The sequence below is a fragment of the Pseudozyma flocculosa genome (genome assembly GCF_000417875.1).
Source record: "Pseudozyma flocculosa PF-1 unplaced genomic scaffold scaffold00010, whole genome shotgun sequence".
Lineage (NCBI taxonomy): Eukaryota > Fungi > Basidiomycota > Ustilaginomycetes > Ustilaginales > Ustilaginaceae > Pseudozyma > Pseudozyma flocculosa.
In genome coordinates this window covers 248,816-271,228 of record NW_006920878.1, presented here as the reverse complement: position 1 = coordinate 271,228, position 22,413 = coordinate 248,816, and the positions used below count along the sequence as shown (strand labels likewise).

General features: G+C 63.9%; 8 protein-coding genes across 8 annotated transcripts; 3 read left to right on the top strand and 5 right to left on the bottom strand.

The window, feature by feature from the left end:
- Positions 1 to 840: 840 nt before the first annotated feature.
- PFL1_03320 (uncharacterized protein) lies at positions 841 to 3,156 on the top strand (the record flags this gene model as incomplete). Its single annotated transcript, XM_007880837.1, has 1 exon — positions 841 to 3,156. The coding sequence occupies one exon, from the start codon at positions 841 to 843 to the stop codon at positions 3,154 to 3,156; it is 2,316 nt and encodes a 771-aa protein (XP_007879028.1).
- A 240-nt stretch (positions 3,157 to 3,396) lies between these two features.
- Positions 3,397 to 4,861, bottom strand: PFL1_03319 (uncharacterized protein; the record flags this gene model as incomplete). Its single annotated transcript, XM_007880836.1, has 2 exons — positions 3,397 to 4,019; positions 4,117 to 4,861. The coding sequence occupies 2 exons, from the start codon at positions 4,859 to 4,861 to the stop codon at positions 3,397 to 3,399; spliced, it is 1,368 nt and encodes a 455-aa protein (XP_007879027.1).
- A 1,242-nt stretch (positions 4,862 to 6,103) lies between these two features.
- PFL1_03318 (uncharacterized protein) lies at positions 6,104 to 7,189 on the bottom strand (the record flags this gene model as incomplete). Its single annotated transcript, XM_007880835.1, has 1 exon — positions 6,104 to 7,189. One exon carries the CDS (start codon positions 7,187 to 7,189, stop codon positions 6,104 to 6,106), a length of 1,086 nt encoding a protein of 361 aa, XP_007879026.1.
- A 3,389-nt stretch (positions 7,190 to 10,578) lies between these two features.
- Positions 10,579 to 12,027, bottom strand: PFL1_03317 (uncharacterized protein; the record flags this gene model as incomplete). Its single annotated transcript, XM_007880834.1, has 2 exons — positions 10,579 to 11,248; positions 11,372 to 12,027. The coding sequence occupies 2 exons, from the start codon at positions 12,025 to 12,027 to the stop codon at positions 10,579 to 10,581; spliced, it is 1,326 nt and encodes a 441-aa protein (XP_007879025.1).
- A 1,942-nt stretch (positions 12,028 to 13,969) lies between these two features.
- On the bottom strand, positions 13,970 to 15,025 carry PFL1_03316 (uncharacterized protein; the record flags this gene model as incomplete). The annotated part of the gene is made up of 1 exon (XM_007880833.1): positions 13,970 to 15,025. One exon carries the CDS (start codon positions 15,023 to 15,025, stop codon positions 13,970 to 13,972), a length of 1,056 nt encoding a protein of 351 aa, XP_007879024.1.
- A 909-nt stretch (positions 15,026 to 15,934) lies between these two features.
- Positions 15,935 to 17,035, top strand: PFL1_03315 (uncharacterized protein; the record flags this gene model as incomplete). The annotated part of the gene is made up of 1 exon (XM_007880832.1): positions 15,935 to 17,035. The coding sequence occupies one exon, from the start codon at positions 15,935 to 15,937 to the stop codon at positions 17,033 to 17,035; it is 1,101 nt and encodes a 366-aa protein (XP_007879023.1).
- Positions 17,036 to 17,661: 626 nt separating this feature from the next.
- Positions 17,662 to 18,711, bottom strand: PFL1_03314 (uncharacterized protein; the record flags this gene model as incomplete). Its single annotated transcript, XM_007880831.1, has 1 exon — positions 17,662 to 18,711. One exon carries the CDS (start codon positions 18,709 to 18,711, stop codon positions 17,662 to 17,664), a length of 1,050 nt encoding a protein of 349 aa, XP_007879022.1.
- An 883-nt stretch (positions 18,712 to 19,594) lies between these two features.
- PFL1_03313 (uncharacterized protein) lies at positions 19,595 to 22,183 on the top strand (the record flags this gene model as incomplete). The annotated part of the gene is made up of 1 exon (XM_007880830.1): positions 19,595 to 22,183. The coding sequence occupies one exon, from the start codon at positions 19,595 to 19,597 to the stop codon at positions 22,181 to 22,183; it is 2,589 nt and encodes an 862-aa protein (XP_007879021.1).
- Between the last annotated feature and the right edge of the window lie 230 nt (positions 22,184 to 22,413).

The window sequence follows — 22,413 nt, the reverse complement described above, 5'->3', positions numbered from 1 at the left end:
CGCGCGGGTGGCGGGCGACATTGGCCTCGGAGCCGAAGGTGAGACCAATTTTTCACGCGACCCTTTGGCTGTCGCGACAAGATGTGGCAGGTGGGGCTGCAGGAAAGGTGGGGAGCGCACCGAGTCCGAGGCGTGGGTCGCAGGCGCCTCCGCCTTCGGCCGCGGCAGCGAGCTGGCTGACCGGCTTTGGTAAGGATCTCGTTGCAGATGTGGCTTGACCTGCTGGTCGTGTTTGCATGCAAGCGTTGAAGCCGCCGACGACCAACGCCGTTGTGCTCGGATCCCCGCTCTGACCTCGTCGTGGCCCCCCTCGGATCTCGCCGCGATCATACGGCCTTGACTCTGATGGTCCGGGCTCGATGCGGGCCTGCGTGTGCAGCTACCTACCCCTACTGTATGTGTACCGACGGAAAGACGGTTTCTCTGAATGGCGGCCCATCATGGTCATCTGCTGGGCCAAAACAGATCCACGAAGGGACTGCAGAGTGCAGGGTGGCGGCGGCCGTGTTGGAGGACTGCGCTGGCAAAGGGGCGGCGCCGCGGGGGAGAGCGGGGTCGGTCGGTTCCTGAGCCGCGAGCCGCTGCGGCGGATGTGGCTCGCTCTGCCTTTCCCCTCGCGCATGTTCCCCACACTACTTTCGAGGTGGCTCGCTCGGGGCACCCGTCTCTGAATCTGCCTGCCTGCCTGCCTGCCTGCCTTGCCTGTCTTGCCTGCCTTGCCTGCCTTCCTTATAGACCCCGCCTTCAGCGCTCTCTCGCCACCCGCCCAGGCCCCTCGTCCACCACCAACTCTTCCACCTCCCCTCATTCCCCCAACAACGACCACGGATCGCCTTCGCCATGGCTACCTCATCACCAAAGTCCTACCCGATGCCCACACTGCTGAAGGCGTCGGACGTCTTCACCCCGCTGCAGATCGACGTACTCCGCGCGCTCGGTGATGCCGTCGTACCTGCCCTCGAGGGCGAGGAGGCCGCAAACGTCCTCTCCCAGCTCCCCGCGGCCGCTACCAGTCGGCAGCGCGAGCTCGCCCCGCGGTACGCCTCGGACGGTTTCGCCAGCGACCCGCGCCTTCTCGACTGCGCCGCCACCCAGATGAAGGCCTCGCTCTCCGACAGCTCCTTTGGCGACATCGCGCTCCTCCTCTCCCTCATCGGCACCCGCCCAGGCTGCCTCGCACTTACCGGCTACCTCGGCCCCTATCAGAGCCTCAGCCGCCAGGACCGCGAGGCCGTGCTCAAAAAATGGAGCGCCTCGCCCATCTCGCTCCTGCGCAAAGCCGCGTCGGGCCTGCGCGGCATCGTCCTCCTCGTCTTCTACCGCAACCACCAGCCTGCTTGGGAGGCTATCGGTTATCCGGACGGCCCCGCAGACGACTGGCAGAAGAATGCCCCACAGCAAGAGCCCGCGGTGCCTCACTACGAGTACATCTTCGAAAACGACAAGCTCGCCGCCCAGCCGGAGGGCACCGAGCTCATCGTCGATACCGAGGTCCTCGTCATCGGTACTGGTTCTGGAGGCGGCGTTGCAGGTAGTTACCTGGCGCAGCGCGGCGTGCGGACCCTCATCGTCGACAAGGGCATCTACCTCCGACCCGACCAGGTTGTCGGACGCGAGGATCAGGGTTACTCGCTCCTCTACGAAGGCCAGGGGATCATGCCCTCGGAGGACGCCACCATCAACATTCTCGCGGGCTCCACCTTTGGCGGCGGCACCTCGATCAACTGGTCAGCCTCGCTCAAGCCGCGCCACTTTGTCCGTCGCGCCTGGGCCGAAAAGTACGGCGTACCCTACTACAATAGCCCTTTCTTCACCTCGGACCTCAATGCCGTCTGCACCCGCATGGGCGTCGCCGTGGCGCCAATCCGACACAATGTCTCCAACTCGCTCCTGGCGCTCGGCTCTCAGCGCGCCGGCCAGCCCGTCGAACCCGTCCCCCAGAACAGCGGCGGCCACACTCACTATTGTGGAAAGTGCCAGTTGGGCTGCATCTCGGGCCACAAGCAGGGGGGCGTCGTTTCGTGGCTCAAGGACGCTGCCGAGGCAGGTGCCGCCTTCATGACCAACTGCCGCGTCGAGCGCATCCTCTTTGACGGCAAGAAGCGCGCCATTGGCGCCATGGCCACCGTCGACGGTCGTCGTGTCAAGATCCTGGCCAGCAAGGGCGTCGTTGTGTCGGCCGGCTCGATCCAGACGCCTGCTCTCCTGCTCCGCACGCCCGAGCTCAAGTACAACAAGCAGATCGGGAAGAACCTCCGTCTTCACCCTGCCACGGTGGTGACCGGCTACTACAACTTCCCGATCAAGCCATGGGAGGGCGGCTTGCTGACCATGGTCTCCAACGGCGCAGAAATGGTCGACCCGGAGGGTTGGGGCTGCAAGATCGAGGTCATTGCCTCTTCGCCCTCGGTCCATGCGGCCTTCTCCAACTACATGGGCGGCGCCGAACACAAGGCCAAAATGATCCGCTACTCTCACTCCTACACCATGGTCATCATCTGCCGCGACCGCGATGCGGGACAGGTCGTGCTCGACAAGCAGGGCAACGCACGCGTCAAGTATGTCATCTCGAAGTTCGACCAGAGGAGCCTGCTGCAGGGCATCCTTCGGGGCGCCGATGCGCACATGGCGGCAGGCGCCGTCGAGATTTCGACGGCCCAAGTTGGCGTGCCGGCCTTTACGGGTCAGGTCGCAAACACGACCTCTGTGCCAAGCGCTAGCGCATCGGCCTCGGTTGTGCCGCCGTCGGACCATGTCTTCAAAGAGACCACGCAGGTTCCCGCCACCTACACGCCCGTTGACACGGTGCCGCGCGACCTCAACGACCCGGCGTACAAGGCGTGGCAGAAGAAGGTGATTGCCGTCGGAGCGCAGCCCTACCTCCTCTCGATTGGCAGCGCCCACCAGATGGCGTCGTGCCGCATGGGCGCCTCGCCCTCGTCTTCGGCCCTCGACCCCGAGGGTCGCGTCTGGGGCACCAAGAATCTCTGGGTCGCAGACGCCAGCATCATGCCCGAGAGCAGCGGCGTCAACCCGATGATCACTACCATGGCCGGCGCTCGCGGCGTAGCCCGCAACGTTGCACGCGAGATCGGAGCCGTCGAGTCGCTTCCGCTTCGCGGCGAAGCTGGTGGCCACGGTGAGGCCAGGCTGTAGGCGTGTCTGATCACCTTCTTTTCGTCGCAACCCGGCTTTCGGCCTCTTTTCCATGTCTATTCATCTTTGCAAGACTTTGTTCGATACCCTCTATGCTTCTCAATGCCGTGCGCGTGCTCGCCGTCGTTGCCTCGAGCCATCCGAAGAAGGTGCGCTAGGCTGGTGAGCTGCCGTGCCGTGCTGACCTGCCCCGCCTTGTCTGCGCGCTGCGTGGACGTCGACATCGCCGATGCGCTCATGCTATGCCTCTCCCTGCATCTCCTGCAGAGCCTTGTTGACCTTCTCCATCTCCTCGTTGGCAAGCTTGACCATGGCCTCGGCACTCTCTCGATCGAGTCCGAATCGAGCGAGACCGCCGCCTCCTGCATTGCTGCCTGGAAGCGAGGAAGAGACGCTGCCCATCGAGACCACCTTGGCGTACAGAGCAGCGGAATACTGCAGCTGCTGGCTGCGCGTCAGGTGAGTCGCACCGCTGGCCGTCTCTGCCACGCTGTCCTTCGACGACGACGAAGATGTGGATGGTGGCGGAGGATTGCCCCGACCTTCGTGCAGCAGCGCCGCTAGGTTCATCAGTGCCGGAGCAAAGTGCGCGGCGCTGGCCCTTTCGAACCAAAGGCGGGCGAGGACGTCGTCTGGCTTGACGCCCCATCGCTCCTCGTGCAACTGGTGCAACGTCTTGCTTCCATCGACGAGCGCGGCAGACTGAAGATGGAGCGAAGGTTGCAGCAGGTAGTGAAGTCCCAGATTGTACTGCGACTGAACATCGCCTCGCTCCGCTGCGGCGTGGAAATGCTCGTGGGCCTGAACGGGCTTTGCAAGGCGCATGTAGAGCACGCCCAGCGCGTAGTGCGAGCCAGCGTGGCCTGTGTCCCGACAGCATCATCGAGCGAGAGGAGATCAGCAGTGCGGAGAGTCAGTCGATGTTTCTTCAGGTAGAAAGGCGGCCGACTTCGTACTCACCCAGATCAGCGCCCTTGACGAAGCATCGCTCCGCCTCGCTCTCATCGACCGCAACCGATGCACCGCCCAGGTGAACGGTACCCAGCTCGTACCATGCCTCTGCGTTGCCCGCCTCGCCGGCTTCGCGCCAGAGCTGGAGGACGCGCTGCACCACCTTGTCTTTGGTATGTGCGTCCAGCCGCCCGCTGACGGCCTGGGCCTGGAGAAGGCGACCCAGCCCGAGTTTACCGTTGGCGTTGCCGCGCTCGGCCAGGCGACGGTAAGTCTCGATGGCCTCTTCATGCCGCTCGCGCAGGTGGGCCGGGTTGGGCGGTGGGGGAGCCGCGTTGGAGAGGATCATGCCAGCCCAGCTGTATCCGGCCTCGTCGTCCCACCAGCCCTGCTGGGTGACCTGTGCGTCCTGCGCATCTCCGGGCCGGGCGCGTGTCCGAGCCTCCTCCCTGATCCTCTGCCTTTGTTCAGCGGGAAGCTGGAAGGTGGCGACAAGGGATGAAGGTCCATAGGCGATTTCGAAGAGGCGGAAGGCGATGGGCTGCCGCCGAGGGTCCTGCGATGCTGCAAGCAGCACGTTGGCGAGAGAGGTGAGATCCGAAGCGGTATGTCCGGCGGCCATTAGGGAGCGTTTGATTTCGTCGTCGACTCTGCTCTGCGCCGCGACGCGCTCTTGGAGGTTGGAGATGTCCGGAGCGGAGCGAAGGTGGTTGAGGGTGGTGCTGATCGTGCCCCTGGCCAGCTCAAGAGGCATGGATAGATGGACGTGGCTGTTGCTGGGGAGGAGACGAGACAGCGTGTCGTCGGGACCCGAAGACGAGGGCGAGGGCGAAGTGGCGTGATGATGGTCCTGATCGCAAGATGGCCCACATGTCGAGCGTGCGTCGCTGCTGTGAGCCTCGGTGGCATAGCTCATTCGGTGGGGAAAAAACCGAGGGAGGGCTGCCCGTTGTGCTTGAGAGACGGCAGCATGGTTGCGTGCAGAGATGGAGACGGCAGTGGCGCGGGAAGTCGATATCCTCGGCGGTGCGGCGATCGAAGCCATCAAGCGCCTTGTGAGCGTCGACCTCATGTTTGAAGGAAGCATGTCGGCGGCAAGATAATGATGGCGGGATCGATCGAGAGGACGGCAGGTTCGACCCCAGGTGGCCAGGTGGTAAGAGGCCGATGAGGACGCCGGAGTCGGGGATTAAGGGTGGGTGGGCGATCAGCCGGCGTCATCGGCGCCGACGAGAATTAATCGGGCGCGCCATGCGGTCGGGAGAATGAGCAGGCGATGTGTCGGTCGACACGCCGTCCTGCCAGGTTAGGCCAGGCAGTGCACTGCACGGGTCGGATACGGCGCCTCGCGTGGCTTTTCATGATGGGGTGACCACCAATAATATTTGCCTGATTGACACCAGCTTCTTCTTTGCCGTCCTACAACGCCACCGCCTGACGATCATGACATGGATTTGCAACGCCTGCAGCCCTACATCGGCAGAGCACATGATCTCAATGATGCAACGCCCACCCACGTTCTTTGCCCGAGCTTTGTTCTTCGGCCACATTCTTGGATCACGTGGCTGCGTCTGGAGCATCCCGCCACGCAGCTTCCTCCTCACCGGCTATGGGCTTCCCCTCCTATCGTCTTCTCCCTCCAAGTAGGGTCACCGCTCGAGCATCTGCAGGTCAAGCCTACAGTTCAGTCAGCTGCGACACTGCCACCGAATATACACCGGCCCGCACCACCTTCGTGCCGACGAGGGGAAGCACAATCCGCCTCCCCGCGAGGCTATGCATAACCACATTGAGTGGATTCCGTTTTCAAAGGATGAAGAATGGCTCCGTTCCGCAAATCAGTGAAAGGTCAAGGACAAACGAGTGTGGGTGTGATAGAGAAGACAAGGCGAAAACTTCCGGCCGGCGACCGTCCGCGGACGGGAAGCTCTCGGTAATTGCGGCCACTTCCCGTCTCGGAGAGCTGAGGAGCTCCTTTGGGGACGGCAACGGGCGATCAGCACGAAGCGGGCTTCGGGAAGTTCTTGCAGCTGTTGGGCTTGGGGACGCCGCCCGAGATGCTGTTGCCGCTCCACTTCCAGTTGGTGCAGCTTCCCTCGCCGCAAAGGAGGTAGATCGGGGTCGCCTTGGACGCGACGCTGCCCTTGACGTTGTTGATGTTGATGTTGGTGATCTTGACGCCGTTGGTCGGGGTGCCACTCGGGCCGCCGTTCTGGTAGTCCTGTTGGATGTCGATTCCGTACTTGGCGATGTTGGAGAGGGTGATGTCGGTGTAGGTGACGTTGTTGATAAGACCCTTAGCGCCCTCGACGCTCTTGATGCGGACGCCGTTGTCCGAGTTGCTGATCCTGGAGTGCTCGATGCGGACGCCGTCGACGGTGTTGTCCGAGCGTCCGCCGACGCTGCCGATCGAGAGGCCGTGGCCGCCGGAGCAGTCGCCGTTGGAGAAGAGGATGTTCTTGCCGCTGTTGACGGCGAGGCAGTCGTCCTGGTTCTTGACGACGGCGTTGGTGATGAAGACGCCGGTCGACGAGCCGATGTCGAAGGCGTCGGTGTTGTGGCCGCCCTTGACGTCTCCGAGCGAGTTGTCCATGTTGATGCCGTCGAGGGTGAGGCCGTTGACGCCGTTGATGCTGAAAGCCTGGATCGGCGTGTTCTTGATGTGGAGCGGTCCGATGTGGCTGTCGGTCAGCTTGTGGGCCGAAAAGAACTTGGGCTTTTCCGTGCCGCCGTTGGAGCCCTTGCCGTCCCACCAGCGCTCTCCGCCGCAGTCAATGACGGATCCGGGCGTCTCGGTGACGGTGATGCGGGTGCCGTCGATGGCGATGAGGAAGTTGTCCTTGCTCCACGGGGCGAAGCCGAAGGTGGTCTTGCCGGAGAACACGACCTGCGTGCCCGCCCTAAGACCGGTGAGGTCGAGCGTCGTCTTGGCGGGGACGACGATGTTGTCCAGCACGATCTTGTCGCACTTGGCCTTACCGGCGTTGACCTGCGCCACCGTCTTAAAGGTGCAGGTGGTTCCGGCGGCGTAGGCGTACGACGACAGGGCAAGGAAGACGAAAGAGAGCGAGAGCTTGACCATCTTGGGCAGCGGAGGAGGTTATGTTGGAGAAAGGAGCAGAGAGTATGGTATCGAGCTGAACGAATCGTTCGAGAGCTTTGGGATGAGCGCCAGGCTGCAGTGATGTTGGCTGGAGAAGAGGATGATGGGGAGACAGGACTCGATGATGTGCCTTGGGAGGAGCCCTCTTATACGTTTGCTTGCTAGCTGAGGAGTGCCTTCGAAGCCCCTCAGGCCGACTGCAGATGGACCGTGGGGGCTCGAGGAGGATGGACAGGATCCCGCCACAGCGCAAACTTGCCGCGAAGGCTGCACCGGCGCGGTGGCAGATGCCGTTGGGACGTCCTCGTGCCGTTCGGCGGCATCGGTGGCAACGGCGGCCGCGGTCGGCCAAGACGCTGCTGTACTGCGTCGACAGCGACGGCGGGCCTTCCTCGGCGCGGGGGTTAGCAAGTAGGCCGAAGACAGAACACAGTGATGGTCGATGGTCACAGAGCGCGGGGGAGTACAGTACCGGCTTTCGTGTCGCTGTGCCGCTCGTTAGGGGCGCTGCACCGGAGCAGCGCTGCGCGAAGACCTCGACGCGGGCTGGGCAGCCTTCATCGCACAAGCAGGCGGCTGGGGAGCTCGTTTGGCGGGTTCATCTGTCTGGAGCAAGCTTAACGCTGCTTCCCTGGGTGCGCGATGATCTGCAAACGGGTCCCTCTGCACGCGGACGCCCGGTTGACAGGTGCTGTTGATGCGCAACAGGCCAGGCCAGGTTGGAAGGGGAGCGGGCGTGCCGATGCCGCCGGAGAACTACGTACATACGCATGCTGCTGGGCGCGTTGACGGGGAAGTCGGCGACGGAAGCGGGCGTACGCGCAGCGCCATGCATCAAGGCACAACGAATCAGAGCGGTCGTAGCGATTGAGTCGATGGAATTCTGGTTGGCACTCGCTTGAACCACCCGTCAAGAAGCGGGAATCAGAAGAAACGCGCGCGGTATGGAAGAAAGGTGAACCGGGACTGGTCTGAAGGAAGCCTGACCGAGCAGATTCCCCCGTGGGAAGGAGGACTCGATCATGGCAAGCGAAGCGGATCGAGTGCGCCAGGCCATAGAGAGTCGGAGGATGTGCGGTAGAGAACGACCAAAACGCGCTCATCCCCGTGACTGTCTAATTACTGTAGCCAGTCTTGCCTCGCCTCGAGCACCTACATATGTGTCTGTATGCCTCGTGGCCACGGTAGACGAGACCTGTGCAGGATCGGGGTGATGCCAGCTGAGGCTTTGTGTACCGGCACTGCACCTTGCGTTTTTGCTGCGACATCGATGTAAGACCTTGGCACCGGAAGCCGCGATGTCGGTCGCGATGTTGTATCTGCGGGCTGAGCTGTGCATCAGTCTAGGCAGACATGAAATGGAAATTGTCGCCGGGCTTCGAAACTTCCGCGGTATCGGCCAGATCAAGCAGGAAGCGAGGATTGAGAGGCGGATTCGGAGGCGTGCAGGGCTCCTACGAGTCTTGGTGTGACAGGAATCGAGCGCGTACGAGGATGGAGTCATGGGTGGCGCGCGACGCAAGCGCCGACGGGATGAGCAGCGGACGACTTCGCAGGAAGGACACCCATCACGCTTGCTGAAGTGCAGGAGGTTGCCTGAAGTCTTCGCGGTCACCTGTTGACTGCGAGGCCATGGACGACGATTCCTTTGCGCAAGCCAACACTTCGCAGTCTAGCGGTACGTTTGAAGCTGCATTCGTTGGGCGGTCGACAAGCAAAAGCTGGGCGTTGCGTCTCCTACGCAGGGGCAAGCGCGCCGGCGGCGATCATCGGCGTTGGCTCCCCGCTTCAGCACCTTCGACTTGTACTTACGCTGCGTGAGTAGGGTCAAGTACCGCCAGCGCGCCCACCCTCATCGGAGGGCCTTGTTCCGAGAAGATGCTGCTCAGCTCGGCAGGTGATGTTCAAGTGTTGCCGGAAACTGCCCCCCTCGGCCGCCAAGACGGCGGTCACCAACAGGCACGGCTGCAGACCTGGATGCCACGGGCCTCATGTTGCAGTATGTACGTACCCACTCTGCCGGAACTAGCGCCGGCGCGGGCGCATCCGCCGCCGGCTGAAGCCCAGAACCGACGACCGACCGCGGCACGTCCGCGGAACGGCCGGCTTCTGCAGTCTCGAGCCTGGCCTGACCATCGCTTCTGCCGCTCGTCTAGGTATCGAGCGCTAGACGAAGAAGGCGAAGACGGTCACAGCGAAGCTCATATTGGGTATGATCTGTATTGACACCGCTACTGCACTACTCTGCTGTGAATCTTTGCATCTGGGCTTGTGCGCTGGCACCCGTAGGCGCCCCACGTCTGTATACGGCCCACGGGTACCCCAGCATAGAAAGGCAATCAGGATGGGACGTGGGGTAGCTCTGATATATGCCCACTCTCCGAGGCAGGGCAGGATTCGTCGATCCTGTCGAGCTGGGCGGCAATCTACCTTCATGCTGACACCAGAGCGCGGGGACAGGGGCGTTGGACCTACAGATGTACATGCCGCGGCTGAATTGAAGCGGGGAGCGGCTAACAGAAGCATGAGAAGACGGAACGAGAGGACGAGGCGCCAGTTACAGTACTTCCCCGCTCACGTCTCCCCACACAGAGACTGGGTACCATGCTGGAGGTCTGTAGAGAACAAAAGAGGCAGCGAGACGAGAGCGCTGAGCCGACAGCGCACCGCTCGGCCCAGGGCGGTAGACGAAGCGCGAAATAAGGTTCGGCGCTCCGCACCGCCGCTCCCTCGGGCTCCTCAAGGTGGACGGGACTACGTTGCACGTCCACTCTGACCGCTGAACAAGTCAAGAAAGGCAGCCATCGCCTCTGGCTGGCCACCGACCCGCCTTCCCCACGCTGTTCGCTTGCCTGCCGCTCTCCAATCGGCGCAATGGGACGAGATCAGCGTGCGGTTCTGCCGTGCCGCGTGGACCAGTGCGTTGGGACCCGTTCTGTACCTCTCGGCGAGCATCGAGTCCTGCGCATGGACGCGAGAAAAGCGCGGGGTAGCGTCGCCCGTCGATACAGAAGCCAGTGGTAGGAGCGCATGCCGGGCCTTCTCGCTCGTCGGCCCCTTCGGTCATTGCAACCGCAGGCATGGCTCATCAAGGCGCAGCGCTGTTGGTGCGGATGTCGAAGCGGTCACGGGCAAACCGCGATGGCCAGAGAGCTCCCTCCTCGAGCGACACACACGGCGTCAACGGACGGGGACACGACGGTGTGAGTGATGCGGAGGCACTCGTCTCAGCCCGATGCCTGTGCGGCCGTGCCACGGTGCACAGATGTCATTGAACCATGAGTCGAAGAGCAGTAGAGCTCGGAACAGGCCGTCGGGCACACTGTCCGCAGGCTGCTGTGCTGCTGTGCTGCCAGGGAAACGACCGATCACGTCGAGACCAGCCACCACGCCGTCGCTGCCGCCATCATGGACGAGAGGATCGCGGTGGTCGTGCCGGTCGACTCCCCGCATGCCGAGTTCATCTGCTCGAATAGCCAGCGGTTGATGCCCCTGTCGTCGTCTCCGACCGCCGTGGGCAGCTCGGTCCCGTCGAGGTTGATGTAGAACAAGCGCTCTAGGCCGGCGCGGCTGGTGAACATGCCTAGCGCATCGTGGGCCACACCTCGGATGTATTCGACCGAGTGGGTGTCGGGGAAGCCGTCGTCCATCCCCGAGAGGTGCTTGACAAAGTTGCGTCCGCGACTGAGGTGGTTGAGCCCCTGGGCGCGCGCTTCGCAGCCAGTATCGCCGAGGCCGTCGTCGGCCAACCCGAACAAGTAAGACACGACCCGCCGCCGGTACCTGGCCACAACGCTCTCGATGTCGTTGGACGTGTCCAGCGACTGCGATATGAAATCGGAAAGATAGCGCTGGCCGTAGCTACCCAGGCCAAACTTCCACGCGTTGAACGTCTCTGGACACCCGGCGTAGTTGCGCGGGCGCCAATCACTGAGGTAGGCGAATGATCCCGGATTGGCGACCACAAAGTGGACCGGCGTCTCGCCGCTAGGCACCGAGCCTATCAGAGCGTAGCGCTGAACCATCTGGGCGCCAAGACTGTGGGATCCGTTCGAGGAGGTAGATAGATGAAAACAGGGAGGTGCAAGCGTGAAAGGCATGGGGTCAGGCGTCGCTACACTTTTCTACATCCTTACCACCTGTGATCACCCGCGGACGTACCTGTGCCCAGCAATGATGATGGTGTTGAGCCTCGGAAAGACGCTCTGGTTGGAAAAGTAGCGGATGACCTCGTCGAGCGCCTCGAAGCTCGAGATGCCCGGGGCAGAGACCTCGTCGCCGTCTTCGTCGTAGATCGTGGCGGGAAGGATGGTGTCTGCGCCCTCTGCCCACTTGTTCTTTGGCCATACGAGCGCCGAGGTGGTGGGGTTGCCCTGTTCGTCGACCGGGAAGCCGCCTTGGTCTTCGTCGTTCATGAAGAGGGGCGCCATGATGACGACCTCGTCGCGGGCAAGGCGAGGACGCTTGCTCTTGCGGTCCCTGCGCGAGGTGGCATTGTGCAGCGCCTCGTTGGTCTGGTCAAAGTAGCCCCAGGCGTCGCGGCCGAGACCGTGAAGCGCAATGACGGCGCGGCGGACGCGGGAGGGATCGTAGTCGGGCGTGATGTAGTTGTAGAGCTGGAAGGTGGCGCCTCGGAGATGTGGTGGGACGCTGCCAGGCGGCGGGCTGATGCTGAAAGTAGTGTCAAAGGTGCGATTGGCATCGCTCTCGGGGAAGGCTTGGTATGCCGCTACGCGGAGCACGGGCGCAAGGCAGACCAGCAGGGCGGCGAGGGCAGCGAAGAGCGCCGGCATAGGAGCGATCGCGTGCGGGGACATGCCAGGCAGGCGAGAATGAGATGAAGCGCGATGCCGTCCCTGAGGAGGGTGAAGAGTCGCCCGGCGATTGATCGGCTGCGGGGGTGTTGGAAGGGGAGGATCACATTGGAATCTGCCCCTCGTAAGGTCGGAAAGGAGCACAGCAACCGTGTCGGATCAGCGACGATCCAGAGAAGGATGAGAAGGGTAAGAGTGACGGTAGCGATGGATCGGACGTGGTGGTGAGGCTGAAAGAGGATGAAGACGCGGCTGGGAAGAGACCAACAGGCCGTCAGCGCGGCGACCGGACGCAGGGGACAGGCTGGGCGCGGTAGGCAGCTGCTGGCATGAGCCGGGACAGGCGAGGACATGGTGAGGTTCGACGCCGAAGGCACCGCGGGATTCGAGCTACATCGGCACACCAGGCAGGAGGGTGCGTGTCTGCCCCGTGCTGGCTGCCGCGCCTGTCTGGCTACCGTACCTGTAGCCTGCTGAGTGCCAAGCAAGCCTGTGGCCTATCTGTTTGCGTGCTGCTCGGGTCGAATCTTATCGCGCATGGCCATACGCCAAGCAAGCAAGCCGACCACGGAGAGTGGGTGGCGAGAAAGCGCAGGTCCGGAGAGAGATAGCGAGGCCACGAAGTCGCGGTATCGGACGAGGCCAAAACCGCGGAGACGTCGACCGCCTCGGCGTGCCCCCCCCCCCGCTACTTCCTGCCAGTCGAGACAAAGCAGTTCGCGACGTCCCGAAGCAAGCAGGCAGCAAGCGAGCAAGCTGATTCTCTGCACCCTGCCCGAAAGACGCCGTTCAAGAAGCGTGTGTGCATGTATACATACGCACCTTCCTGCCTGGCAGACCTGCGCCAGGCATGCCGCGCGTGGTTTGTGTGCAGACATCGATCGGAAATTTTGCCCTAGAGAAGCCCCGCTCGGCCGTCAGACACTCTCCGTACGGCACCCCAACTTGGTTGGGCTCGGCACCAGGGCCCTGGGTCGAGTCGGCCTTGCATGCATGGCCTGCCAGCGCCAAGACGACGTCGGGCGAAGCTACGCCCTGCCCGGCCGGGGCCTGCAAGGTTCCGGTCCAGAGGGCGCTATGGCAGGCGTAGTGCCGGCAGACCTCCGACGAGGTGTTGGGGTGTAGGCCGGTAGGCGAGAGAGGGCAGGCGATGGATGGGTGTGTCTCTCTGGAATCTCACCAACCTCGCTCCTTCCTCGTTGCTGGTCTCTCGAACCCTTCGATGCTGCTTGCTGGTCACGGCTGCCAAGGATTCGCAGTAAGTGCAAGGCAGCTTGCTCCGTCTCGCCCTTAGGATCTACGCCCGTCGGCGTCTTCCCGTCCCAAAGCGCGGATCGCCCCGATCGGGCCGACGGTGGGCGCATCTGCCGGGTCAAGCGAGAACTGACGAGCCACGCCGAGCCCTCCGGCGCACGCACGACGGCACGGCCGCACGGGTTGACATGCGCATGCAGATCCACCAGCCGGCCGGCCTGCGTGAGAAAGTAGTGTGGGTTGAGCCTTGGCTGCTTTCTTGGCGTTTTGCCCACCCGCGAGCTGGAAAACAAGCGGCCACGGAGGCCGTTTCTCGTACGACAGGCTGCAGCTGCACGCTCCTGACTTCAAAGAGCACAGGCCTGACGTCGAAGAATCCGGCCGGCGCCTTTGTCGGGTTCCGACCGTCGGGCTTGGGACTGAGCGGTCGAGGACCAGACAGGCAGGGATACAGATACATATCAGCTCAAGGATGGCGGCATCGGCGGGTAACATTATTGGAATCCAGAGCCAGCTGCGATCTCCTATCTGAACCAATGCGCTCAAATAAGCGGCCGAGACTGAGAAGAGAAAGAGAGACAGCACCGTCTGCTACCGAACGTTACGTGAAAGCCTGCTGACCTCGATAATATCAACATCCCGTCGTGGACATCTCGGTGCGGGTCGCGTTGCTCGGCCGTGGCCACAAGGCTCAGACACTGCTCTTCCTCAGCACGCTCTGCACCATGAGCTCGAAGCCCCTTTCCGAGTCCCTGGAAAGGAGGCGGGCGAGGGGTAGGCCAAAGAGGATTGGGTAGACGTGGATGCAGCCTTCGGCCTTGATAAAGGTGACGTCGAGTGGCTGCTGCTGCTCTGCCTTGGCTGCGAGCTCGAGCGAGTCGGCGAGGAGGATGTCGCTGGTGCCGCAGATGGTCGTAATGTGGCCCTTGTAGAACGACCAGTCGCCCAGGATGGGGCTGGCGTAGGGGTGACGCATGGCCTCGCGCTGTTCCTTTGTCGGCTCGCCCACCTTTTTGGCCGTGACGGCAAGGAAGACGTCGCGCTCGGTGCTTCCGCCCACCGACCAAAAGTGGCCGACGTGGCCCAGTCGATCAATCTTGAGCCAGGGGTCGCGGTGCTGCAGCGCTCGGGTGGCAGGGCGGGTGAGTTCGGCGTCGAGGACGGGGGCGATGAGGAGAAGCTGGTCCGGCACGGGCAGGTTGGCGTCGTTGAGCGCCAGGGTGAGCGAAGCGGCCAGGCAGCCACCGGCAGAGTCGCCCGCGACAATGACCTCGTGTCCCTTTTTCTTTGCCTCGGCGTGGACGTGGCGGTAGACCTCGACCAGCTTGTGGATCACGTCGTGAATGCCGGCGTAGGGCAGCAGCGTGTAGGTCTGCACGGCGACGTCGGCCTCGAGATCCTGCGAGAGGCGTGCGACGGTCTGCCAGTGGAAGGGCGACATCATGTGGATGAAGGCGCCGCCGTGCATGTAAAAGACGGTGCGCTTTGTGGGTTTGTGTCCGAGGGGCGAGAGGAGGAGCGGGTTCCAGTGCTTGGCGTCGGACCAGTCGGACGGGAGCGCCAGAGAGAGGCGAGTGATGGAGATGGAGAACTTCTGGCGCAGCTTCGAGGGGAGCGACTCGAGCGCATCGTGCGGCTGGGCAGCCGGCGAGAGCTTAGGCTTACGGAGGAGGAGCATGAGGCGGATCAGGCATCGCGTCAGCAGCGTCGACCATCGCGAGGTGGGCTGCAGGATCGACGTGAGCATGTCGGGCGATGGTTGGGACGGTGACGGTGGCGTAGAGTGGACGACGGGACAAAGACGAGCGCGACCGAGAGGAGGCGTTGGACGAGATGATGGCCTGGGCGCGGCGAGGGGCAAGCGGAAGGCCTGGCAGGCCCCCCCGTAACCAGCACATGAAGAAGGCAGGCGGGCGGGCGAGCGAGCGAGCGAGCGAGCGAGCCGACTTGCGAGTGGGCCTGCAGAGGCCTGCCCTGGCCTGGCCTGGCCTGGCCTTGCCCTTAGTCGCGTCGGCGTGTCGCTCGCCTCGGCCAAAGCGAGTTGCCGAACGGCCGGTCAGTACTGCAATAAAGTCAGCCCTCGGATCTCGGAACAGCAAACGAAGCCAGCAGCCGCCCGCATCCGCGCCATGCTTTGCTTCTTCTCTAAATGGCTGCGATCCACTTCGCCTCTCTCTGGCCGGCCAGCATGGCTCTGCGACGATCAGAATCGCCTCGGGAAGGGGGAGCGCAAGGGCGGGCCACGGCGGCTGTTCGACGCCTGAGAGGGAAGAGGAGAGAGAAAGAGTGCGTGATGGAACGGCACCATGCTGCCACCACCAGCAGCGAATCGTAACTAGCGGGTCATGCCTCGGCCCGAAAAAGGCCCCGCCGCAAAGCAGCCTGGCCCATCATCATACAGTACGGGGCTCCGCACACCCCAAAGACGACGATCGCGACCGCTAACTTGCCGTGTCGTCTAGATACATACGAGGTGGCAAGCACTGCGCCTCATCTTCCCCACCGATACTACTAGCCCTTACGACGCAGGCCGAAGCCCGCGACAACGGCCGCCCACTCGAGCTCGACGCCAGTCGGAGCGAGACGAGCCGATCCCTTCACTCGTCGTCTCGCACTGTTCTGTCTCGCGCCGCCATCTTCCCGCCGCGCATCAAAGATGACGACCCGCCCAAAGGTCGACACCATCCTCGTCACCATAGCGCGCGAGCTACCGGCCAGCTGCCTCGACCAGCTGCGCACCGTGGCGCGCCAGGTACACTGCTACCCAGCCAACGATCCGCCCGCCTCGGTGCTCGCAACCGCCACCGTCCTGTTTTGCTCGATCCGCGGCTTGCCCGCCAGCGTCACCTCGCTCTCGCAGCAGATGCCAAAGCTGCGCTTGATCCAGCTCGTCTCGGCCGGCGTCGACCAGCTGCTGACCTCCCCGGCCTTTGACCAGGTAGACGACCCAGTGAGGAGAGGCATCATGGTGGCCAACTCTAGCGGCACCCATGTCCCCACCATCCCGCCCTACGTCTTCGCGACCGTCGTCATGCTCTACATGCGCTTGCACACGCAGTACCTCAACGCCGCCACCCGCGCCGCGTGGATCGACGACCTCCCCAACCCAGACGGCTCGCCCTACTTTGCCAGATCCGTCCGCGGCAGGACGGTAGGATTGCTGGGCTACGGCTCCCTCGGTCGAGAGACGGCCCGGCTCTTCGGCGCCGCTGGTGCACGCATCATCGCCGCCAACACCACAGGGCAAAGGACTAAGGACGACGGCTACGTCATTCCCGGCACCGGAGACGTCGAGTGCCTCCTGCCTGAACATGTCTACTCGACCGCAGACGAAGACGATATGGCCTCGTTTCTCTCCCGCTGCGACATCCTCGTCGCTTCCCTGCCCTCGACGGCAAAGACCCGATACATGCTCGAAGATCGACATTTTCGCCTTCTGCCTCGAGACGCCGTCTTCGTCAACGTCGGACGCGGCGACGTAGCCAGGTCCTCGGTCCTTCTTGCCGCGCTCGAGCGGCATGCCGACGATGGCAACGGCCCTCTCCTGGGCCTCGTCGCGGACGTCACTGACCCGGAGCCACTGCCGGCGGGCCACCCTCTCTACACCCACCCAAACGCCATCATCACCCCGCACCTCTCGGGGACGGCCGGAGACGAAGAGTACCGCATCGCTACCGACATTTGCCGCGTCAATGTCAAGCGTCTCGCCGAGGGCAAGCCCTGCCTCAACCTTGTCGACGTCAGCATGGGCTACTAGCTCGGGGCAGACGGCCACCGTCACCCTCAATCCAGACGCACGAATGCAAAGGTGCATGAGCAGCAAGCAATGCGCTGCAACGAGGCTGGCCGAGAGCGCGAGGTGGCAACCCTCCGGTTCCGTTCGTTTAGATGTTAGAATCCCTAGCGGGATCGACCTGGATCCGACGCTCGACGTCAATGTTCATCTTCAAGCAGCGGTCAGCCAGAGAATCAGAGGGCCGCACAGAGGGCGACCAGGCCCGGAGACGATGGAGCCCAATCTCGCAAACGGCGGCTATGGTGAGACAAGCGCGGGGGTCGGATTCGCCGCGTCTGCCCTCTGGCGAATTTGCCAGGCTTCTTACAATACAGCGTGTGGGAGGAGGGGGACAGCTCGGATGGCGGAGGAGAGTGAGGGACCGGGAGCGGGGGAATAGGGTCGTCGAACAAGGGCCTGCCGTGCCGACCGCCTGGACCTGACCTGCAGGACCTGGCATATGAGCGTCACTCGCTGCGCGTGCCCGACGCGCTTCGTTGAGGCTGCTCGTTTGAATCTCTGCCGCTGGGCTGTTGAAGAAACACGGTCGCGCCGAACGCTACCAGAGCGCCGACACGGTGTATCTGAGGGGCGGGCCTGCCCGCGCCTTAGGCCTGAGGACGCTTGGCAGCGCTGCGCCTCGTCATCCTCGAGCCGCCGTTGTTGAGGACAGCAAAGGAAGGACCGCCATGGCTGCGCTTGGCCTGGGCACGTCGACGGCAGCGGGCCTTCTTGTCCGACGAAGACATGGAGCTGGCGCCGGCGGGTGCGGTGTTGCTCTCCGCGAAGTGCTGACGACCCTTGGAGGCTGGGGGCTTGCCCTGGCCTTGAGCGTGGGAAGAGCCGCTGCTGGACTGCGCGTTAGCGCTGTTGCTGTGCGCGCCGGCACTGTCTGCGTGCTGCGATGACGAGGACGAGGCGGAAGCCTGGGATCCCGAAGCGGAGCTGGCGCCCTCACCACCCTCCTGCGAGTTGGCCGCCGCAGCCGAAGACGACGACGACGACGACGCAGAAGAAGCACCCTGGTTGCCGCCGACCGAGGCGACGCCATTGCTGTTGGAGCTGCTAACGCTGTGACCGCCGCCAAAATCGAGGTCGAGGCACTGGTAGAATGCGTTGCCCGTATCGGCGATGGTCCAGACGGCATAGACCATGTGGTAGCCGCTCTTTTTGGGCATTTGGTTGGCCTTGTGGACGACGGATCCAGTGGGTTCCTTGCCGTCCATCTTGACCTGGAGGAAGGGGGTCGATTCGAGGTCCGAGGCCGAGAGACCTTGGCTCTTTGCGCTGTTCCATCCGTCCTTTGTGATGAAGTACTTGAAGTCGGTGGTGGAGTGCGGGACGAGGATGTTCCACTTGAACGTGTCCGAGGGCTGCTGGTGCTTCCAGGCGTTGGGGCCTTGGCGGTCGAGCTCGGGGAAGCGATCGACGCCGGCCGAGCAGAGGTGGCCGTCGCCGGTGCGGGCGAAGGGGAGGCCCTTTGGCGCCTCGACCGACTGGGGCTCGTACTGGATGGCACCGCACGCGGTGGGGGATCCGTCGGCCTTGCAGAGCGCAGCTCGCGAGGGCGGCGAGGCGAGGTAGCCGTGAGCAGTCACCTGGACCGCATACAGCAGGGAGGACGAGAGCGAAGCAAAGAAGAGGGAGGAGGCACGCATCTTGACCGGCAAGAAGAGAGGTGTTCTCAAAAAGAAAGGGCGAGAGAAAGAGGGGTGATGGAGAGAGAGAGGAGGAAGGACGGGACTTGGAAAAGGGGGGAAAGCGGGAACGAGGCGGATGGTGGCGGATGGAGAGGAAGAGGAGGGAGGACAGGGCAGGCGCAAGAGGGGGAGGGAGGCCAGGCCAGGCAGGCCAGGCAGGCCAGGCATGTCCATCCATCCGGTGCTTGACGCGCGAGGCAGATGGTGGGCCAGGCCGGCCGGCCTGCCCCTCTGCTGGGGGGCCTGGCCTGCGGGCTGGGCCTGCAATTTGACCTGCCAAGAACGGCGGGCAGCGCGTGTAAACCCATTCTGCCGCAAGGAGGCCTACCTGGCTGCCTGCACCGCTCGCTTCCCCGCGCCTGGGCTACCCTGGGCTACCCATCGCCTCTAGCCCCTAGCCCCGATTCTCACTTTGGAAATCGATCAATCGGATTCCCCGATCTAGTCGCGCCGTTGCCGGGAAGGGCCAGGGACTCTGAGAGGCAGACGAGACGGCCAAGCCAGACGACCCTGTTTGGGACCAGGCAGGCCCACGCCCAGGCCCAGGCCCACGCCCTGCTCACCCTCCCGCCTTTGCGCTCCACCTTTCCCTGCGGCAAGCAAAAAAGCAAAGCCCACCGCGAAGGCCACCCCAACCCAACAGCCCCCCTCTTCGCAGCCTGCGCTCAGATCACCGTCGGCCGCGTCGACGCCAACCAGCGCCACCCTCGCTCAGAGCGCTCACTCGACATCAAGGCCAGCACAACTGCCTAACCCAGCCTCACCCTCGACACCGCAGCCACCGGGCCCAAGTCGGGCTCGAGCGCGCCCAGCTCGCCCCCAGCCACCTCCCTAGCTCGGCATGCACACCTTCATCGATCCCGCACAGCTCAACCATCCGCCGCAGCTGCCTTCGACTCCTCCCGCCCTACAGCATCACCACGATCAAGGCCACGACGGCTACGGCCATGGCCACCATGTACACGCTCAACATGACCAACATCGGCACCAGCAGAGCGCGGACGCAGATCCTGCTGGACTCGCGACCGTCCCGGCTCCATCGGCCCGCGTCAAGCTAGAGGAGTGCGAGGCCGACCCCGCACAACTCGACGACATCCAGGGCACGCCACCCCGGCATGCCGCTCCACTATCCCCTCATGTTCTACTCGAGCAGGATCACGCGGCAGTGTTGAGGCCGGATTTGGCCCCCTTTCGCTCGGCAGAGGATGCACTCCAACGTCTGCTTCCCTACCACGTCTGGAACGTTCCGCACACCGACCTCCTTCGCTCCCTCGGATGCGCGCACGACCCCGTCCACGCTGCCGTGCGCAACTCGAAGCGTCGCAGGTTGACGGATGGGCGTGCAGTGGCGGGTGAAGCCGGCCAGCTTGATGGCACCTTGGCAGAGTCAAAGGACGCCGGTGCTTCGTCCGATGCCGTCGTTGTCGATCTCGACGAGCTTGGACTGCCCGCGCAGCTGCCCGAGGTACCATTGCCCGACTTTCCGGATGCCGCGTACGCCTCTAGCCTCTTTCGGATGCGCCACAGCATCCTCACTCGCTTCAACAGGCTCCTCTCCCGTTCCGAGACGGTTCACCACAAGGCCCCTACCTCGGCGGTCACCCTCGAACACCTCGAACGCCTTGCCTACGACGACGAGCGCGCGGCAGTGCTGGCCGACATCGACAAGCTCAAGGCCGCCAAGGCACAGCTCGAGACCATCGAGGCACAGAAACGGCTCACGCCTGGCATGTTCAGCAGCCAGCTCGATCTCCGCTTTCACATCACCGATGAGATCGAACTTGAAAAGGAGCGCGAGCGCGAGGCCGAGAAGGCAAGGCGGCAGGCCGAGCGACAGGCGGCCGCGGCGGCCAAAAAGGAGCGCGAGAGGCTGCTGGCTGGCGGCGACGGTGCTGCCGCCGTCCTCTTGCCGACTGCGGCATCGACAACTGCTCGGCCAAGATCTCAAACGCCCGCCGCATCGATATCTGCGACGCCGACGCATCAGCCTCCCGCTGTGATGGATAAGCAGCGGTCGCCAAAGGTCGGTTCCGCGCCACCGACGGAGGTGCCCCCTCCGTCTTCGACCCCTGCGCCTGCCGTCAGTGCCTTGATCGGAAACACAGTCGTCCAACCTTCCCCTGCCAACGAAGCGGCAAACGAATCAGCACCACGAGCGGCTCCAACCCTTCCCACTCCTGCGCCAGTGGCCCCGATCCAAGGTGGGGCATCTTCGGAGGTCGCATTGTCGCAACACGCAGTGCCTCACATGCTCCACACGCCGGCAGACACGGCGACGACAAGCGGCCCATTGGTGCCACACATGACTCTGCCCCCTTCCACGACCGCGCAACTGCCGCCGCAACCACAGCCGCCCTTCGCCCAGCAGATGACACCGCCTTTCGGCCAGATGATCGGGCGCCCTCCCATGCGCCCAGTGCCAACAAGCGTGGGGCCGGCTCCGACAATGTCTGCACCTACATCGCTGCCACTCGCGCCGGGCCCAACCGCGTCCACGCCACCGGTCTCCCTCACGCCAATCCCTCATCCTGTAGCCATCCCAGCAGGTCCTGCGGCGAGACCGATAACGGGCAACGTTGGTGAAGCAAGCACACCACCGGCACCGCAGCCTGTCGTCAAACGAGGGCGCGGGCGACCGCGCAAGAATCCGCTGGAACCGCCCAAGAAGCCCGCCAAGCCACGCACGCCCAAGGACCCCAAGACCACACAGCCGAAAGCAGCGCCCGGACCGCCGACGAGTGGAATGATGCGACCTCCTGCGGCAGCGGTTTCGGACATCAACGGCCAGCCTGGGCCGTCTTCTGCGGTCGTCGGCTCCGTTCAACCACTGCCCGCGTCCACGACGGGCTCTCAGCTAACCATGGCGCCACCGGCTCAAGGTCAACAGGCGCAGTCGAGTCGAGCGCCGCAGCCGCACCCGCCCGCGCCGCCGTCACATTCCGCGAATGGCGCATCGACGACTGCGCCAGCTGCGCCGGCCGCCCCGGCCGCACCGGCCGCACCGGCAGCGCCGACGACGGCATCAGCACCGCCGCCTGCACCACCAACCTCGATACCGCGGACGCCCATCCCGCTCCTCATCCCCGTGTCGGCGCTGCCGCGCTTGACCAGCCTGGGGATCCATCCGGTGCCCGCCCCGCACCTGGTGCCAGTGATGGGTCCGAGTGGTACGCCCTCCGGTCTCTCTGGCCAGCCTCGACCGGCCGATCCCAACCAGACCGAAGCGGCCAAATTGATGGGCGTCACCGAGTCGCCGGTGCGCGGTGCAAGCAGCAGCGGCGGCGGCGTCAAGACGCAGCAGATCCTGCACATTACCGTGGTGCTTACCAAATTGACGCCGCCGCAGCTCGCGGGGCTCGCCAACATCATGCAGGGATTGCAGGACGAGGCGACGAGGGAGGCACGGGGCGCAGCGACGAACCCGCAGTAGTAGAGCAGAGACGAGGGCTGGCGGTCAATGAACCTGCTCGATGTGGTCAGATTCAAGGAGTGTGTATGAAGGCGAACGATGCCGGCCTTGACGGACAATGCTGGGTACAATGAGAAGAGACGGGGAGAGCCGGCTTGGGCTGTGCCGCGCCGGCGGTGGCGCAGTTCGGAATTTTGGCCGCTGTCGGCGCGGTCGGCATCGATGCTGGCGCATCTGCCAGCCGGCCTGTG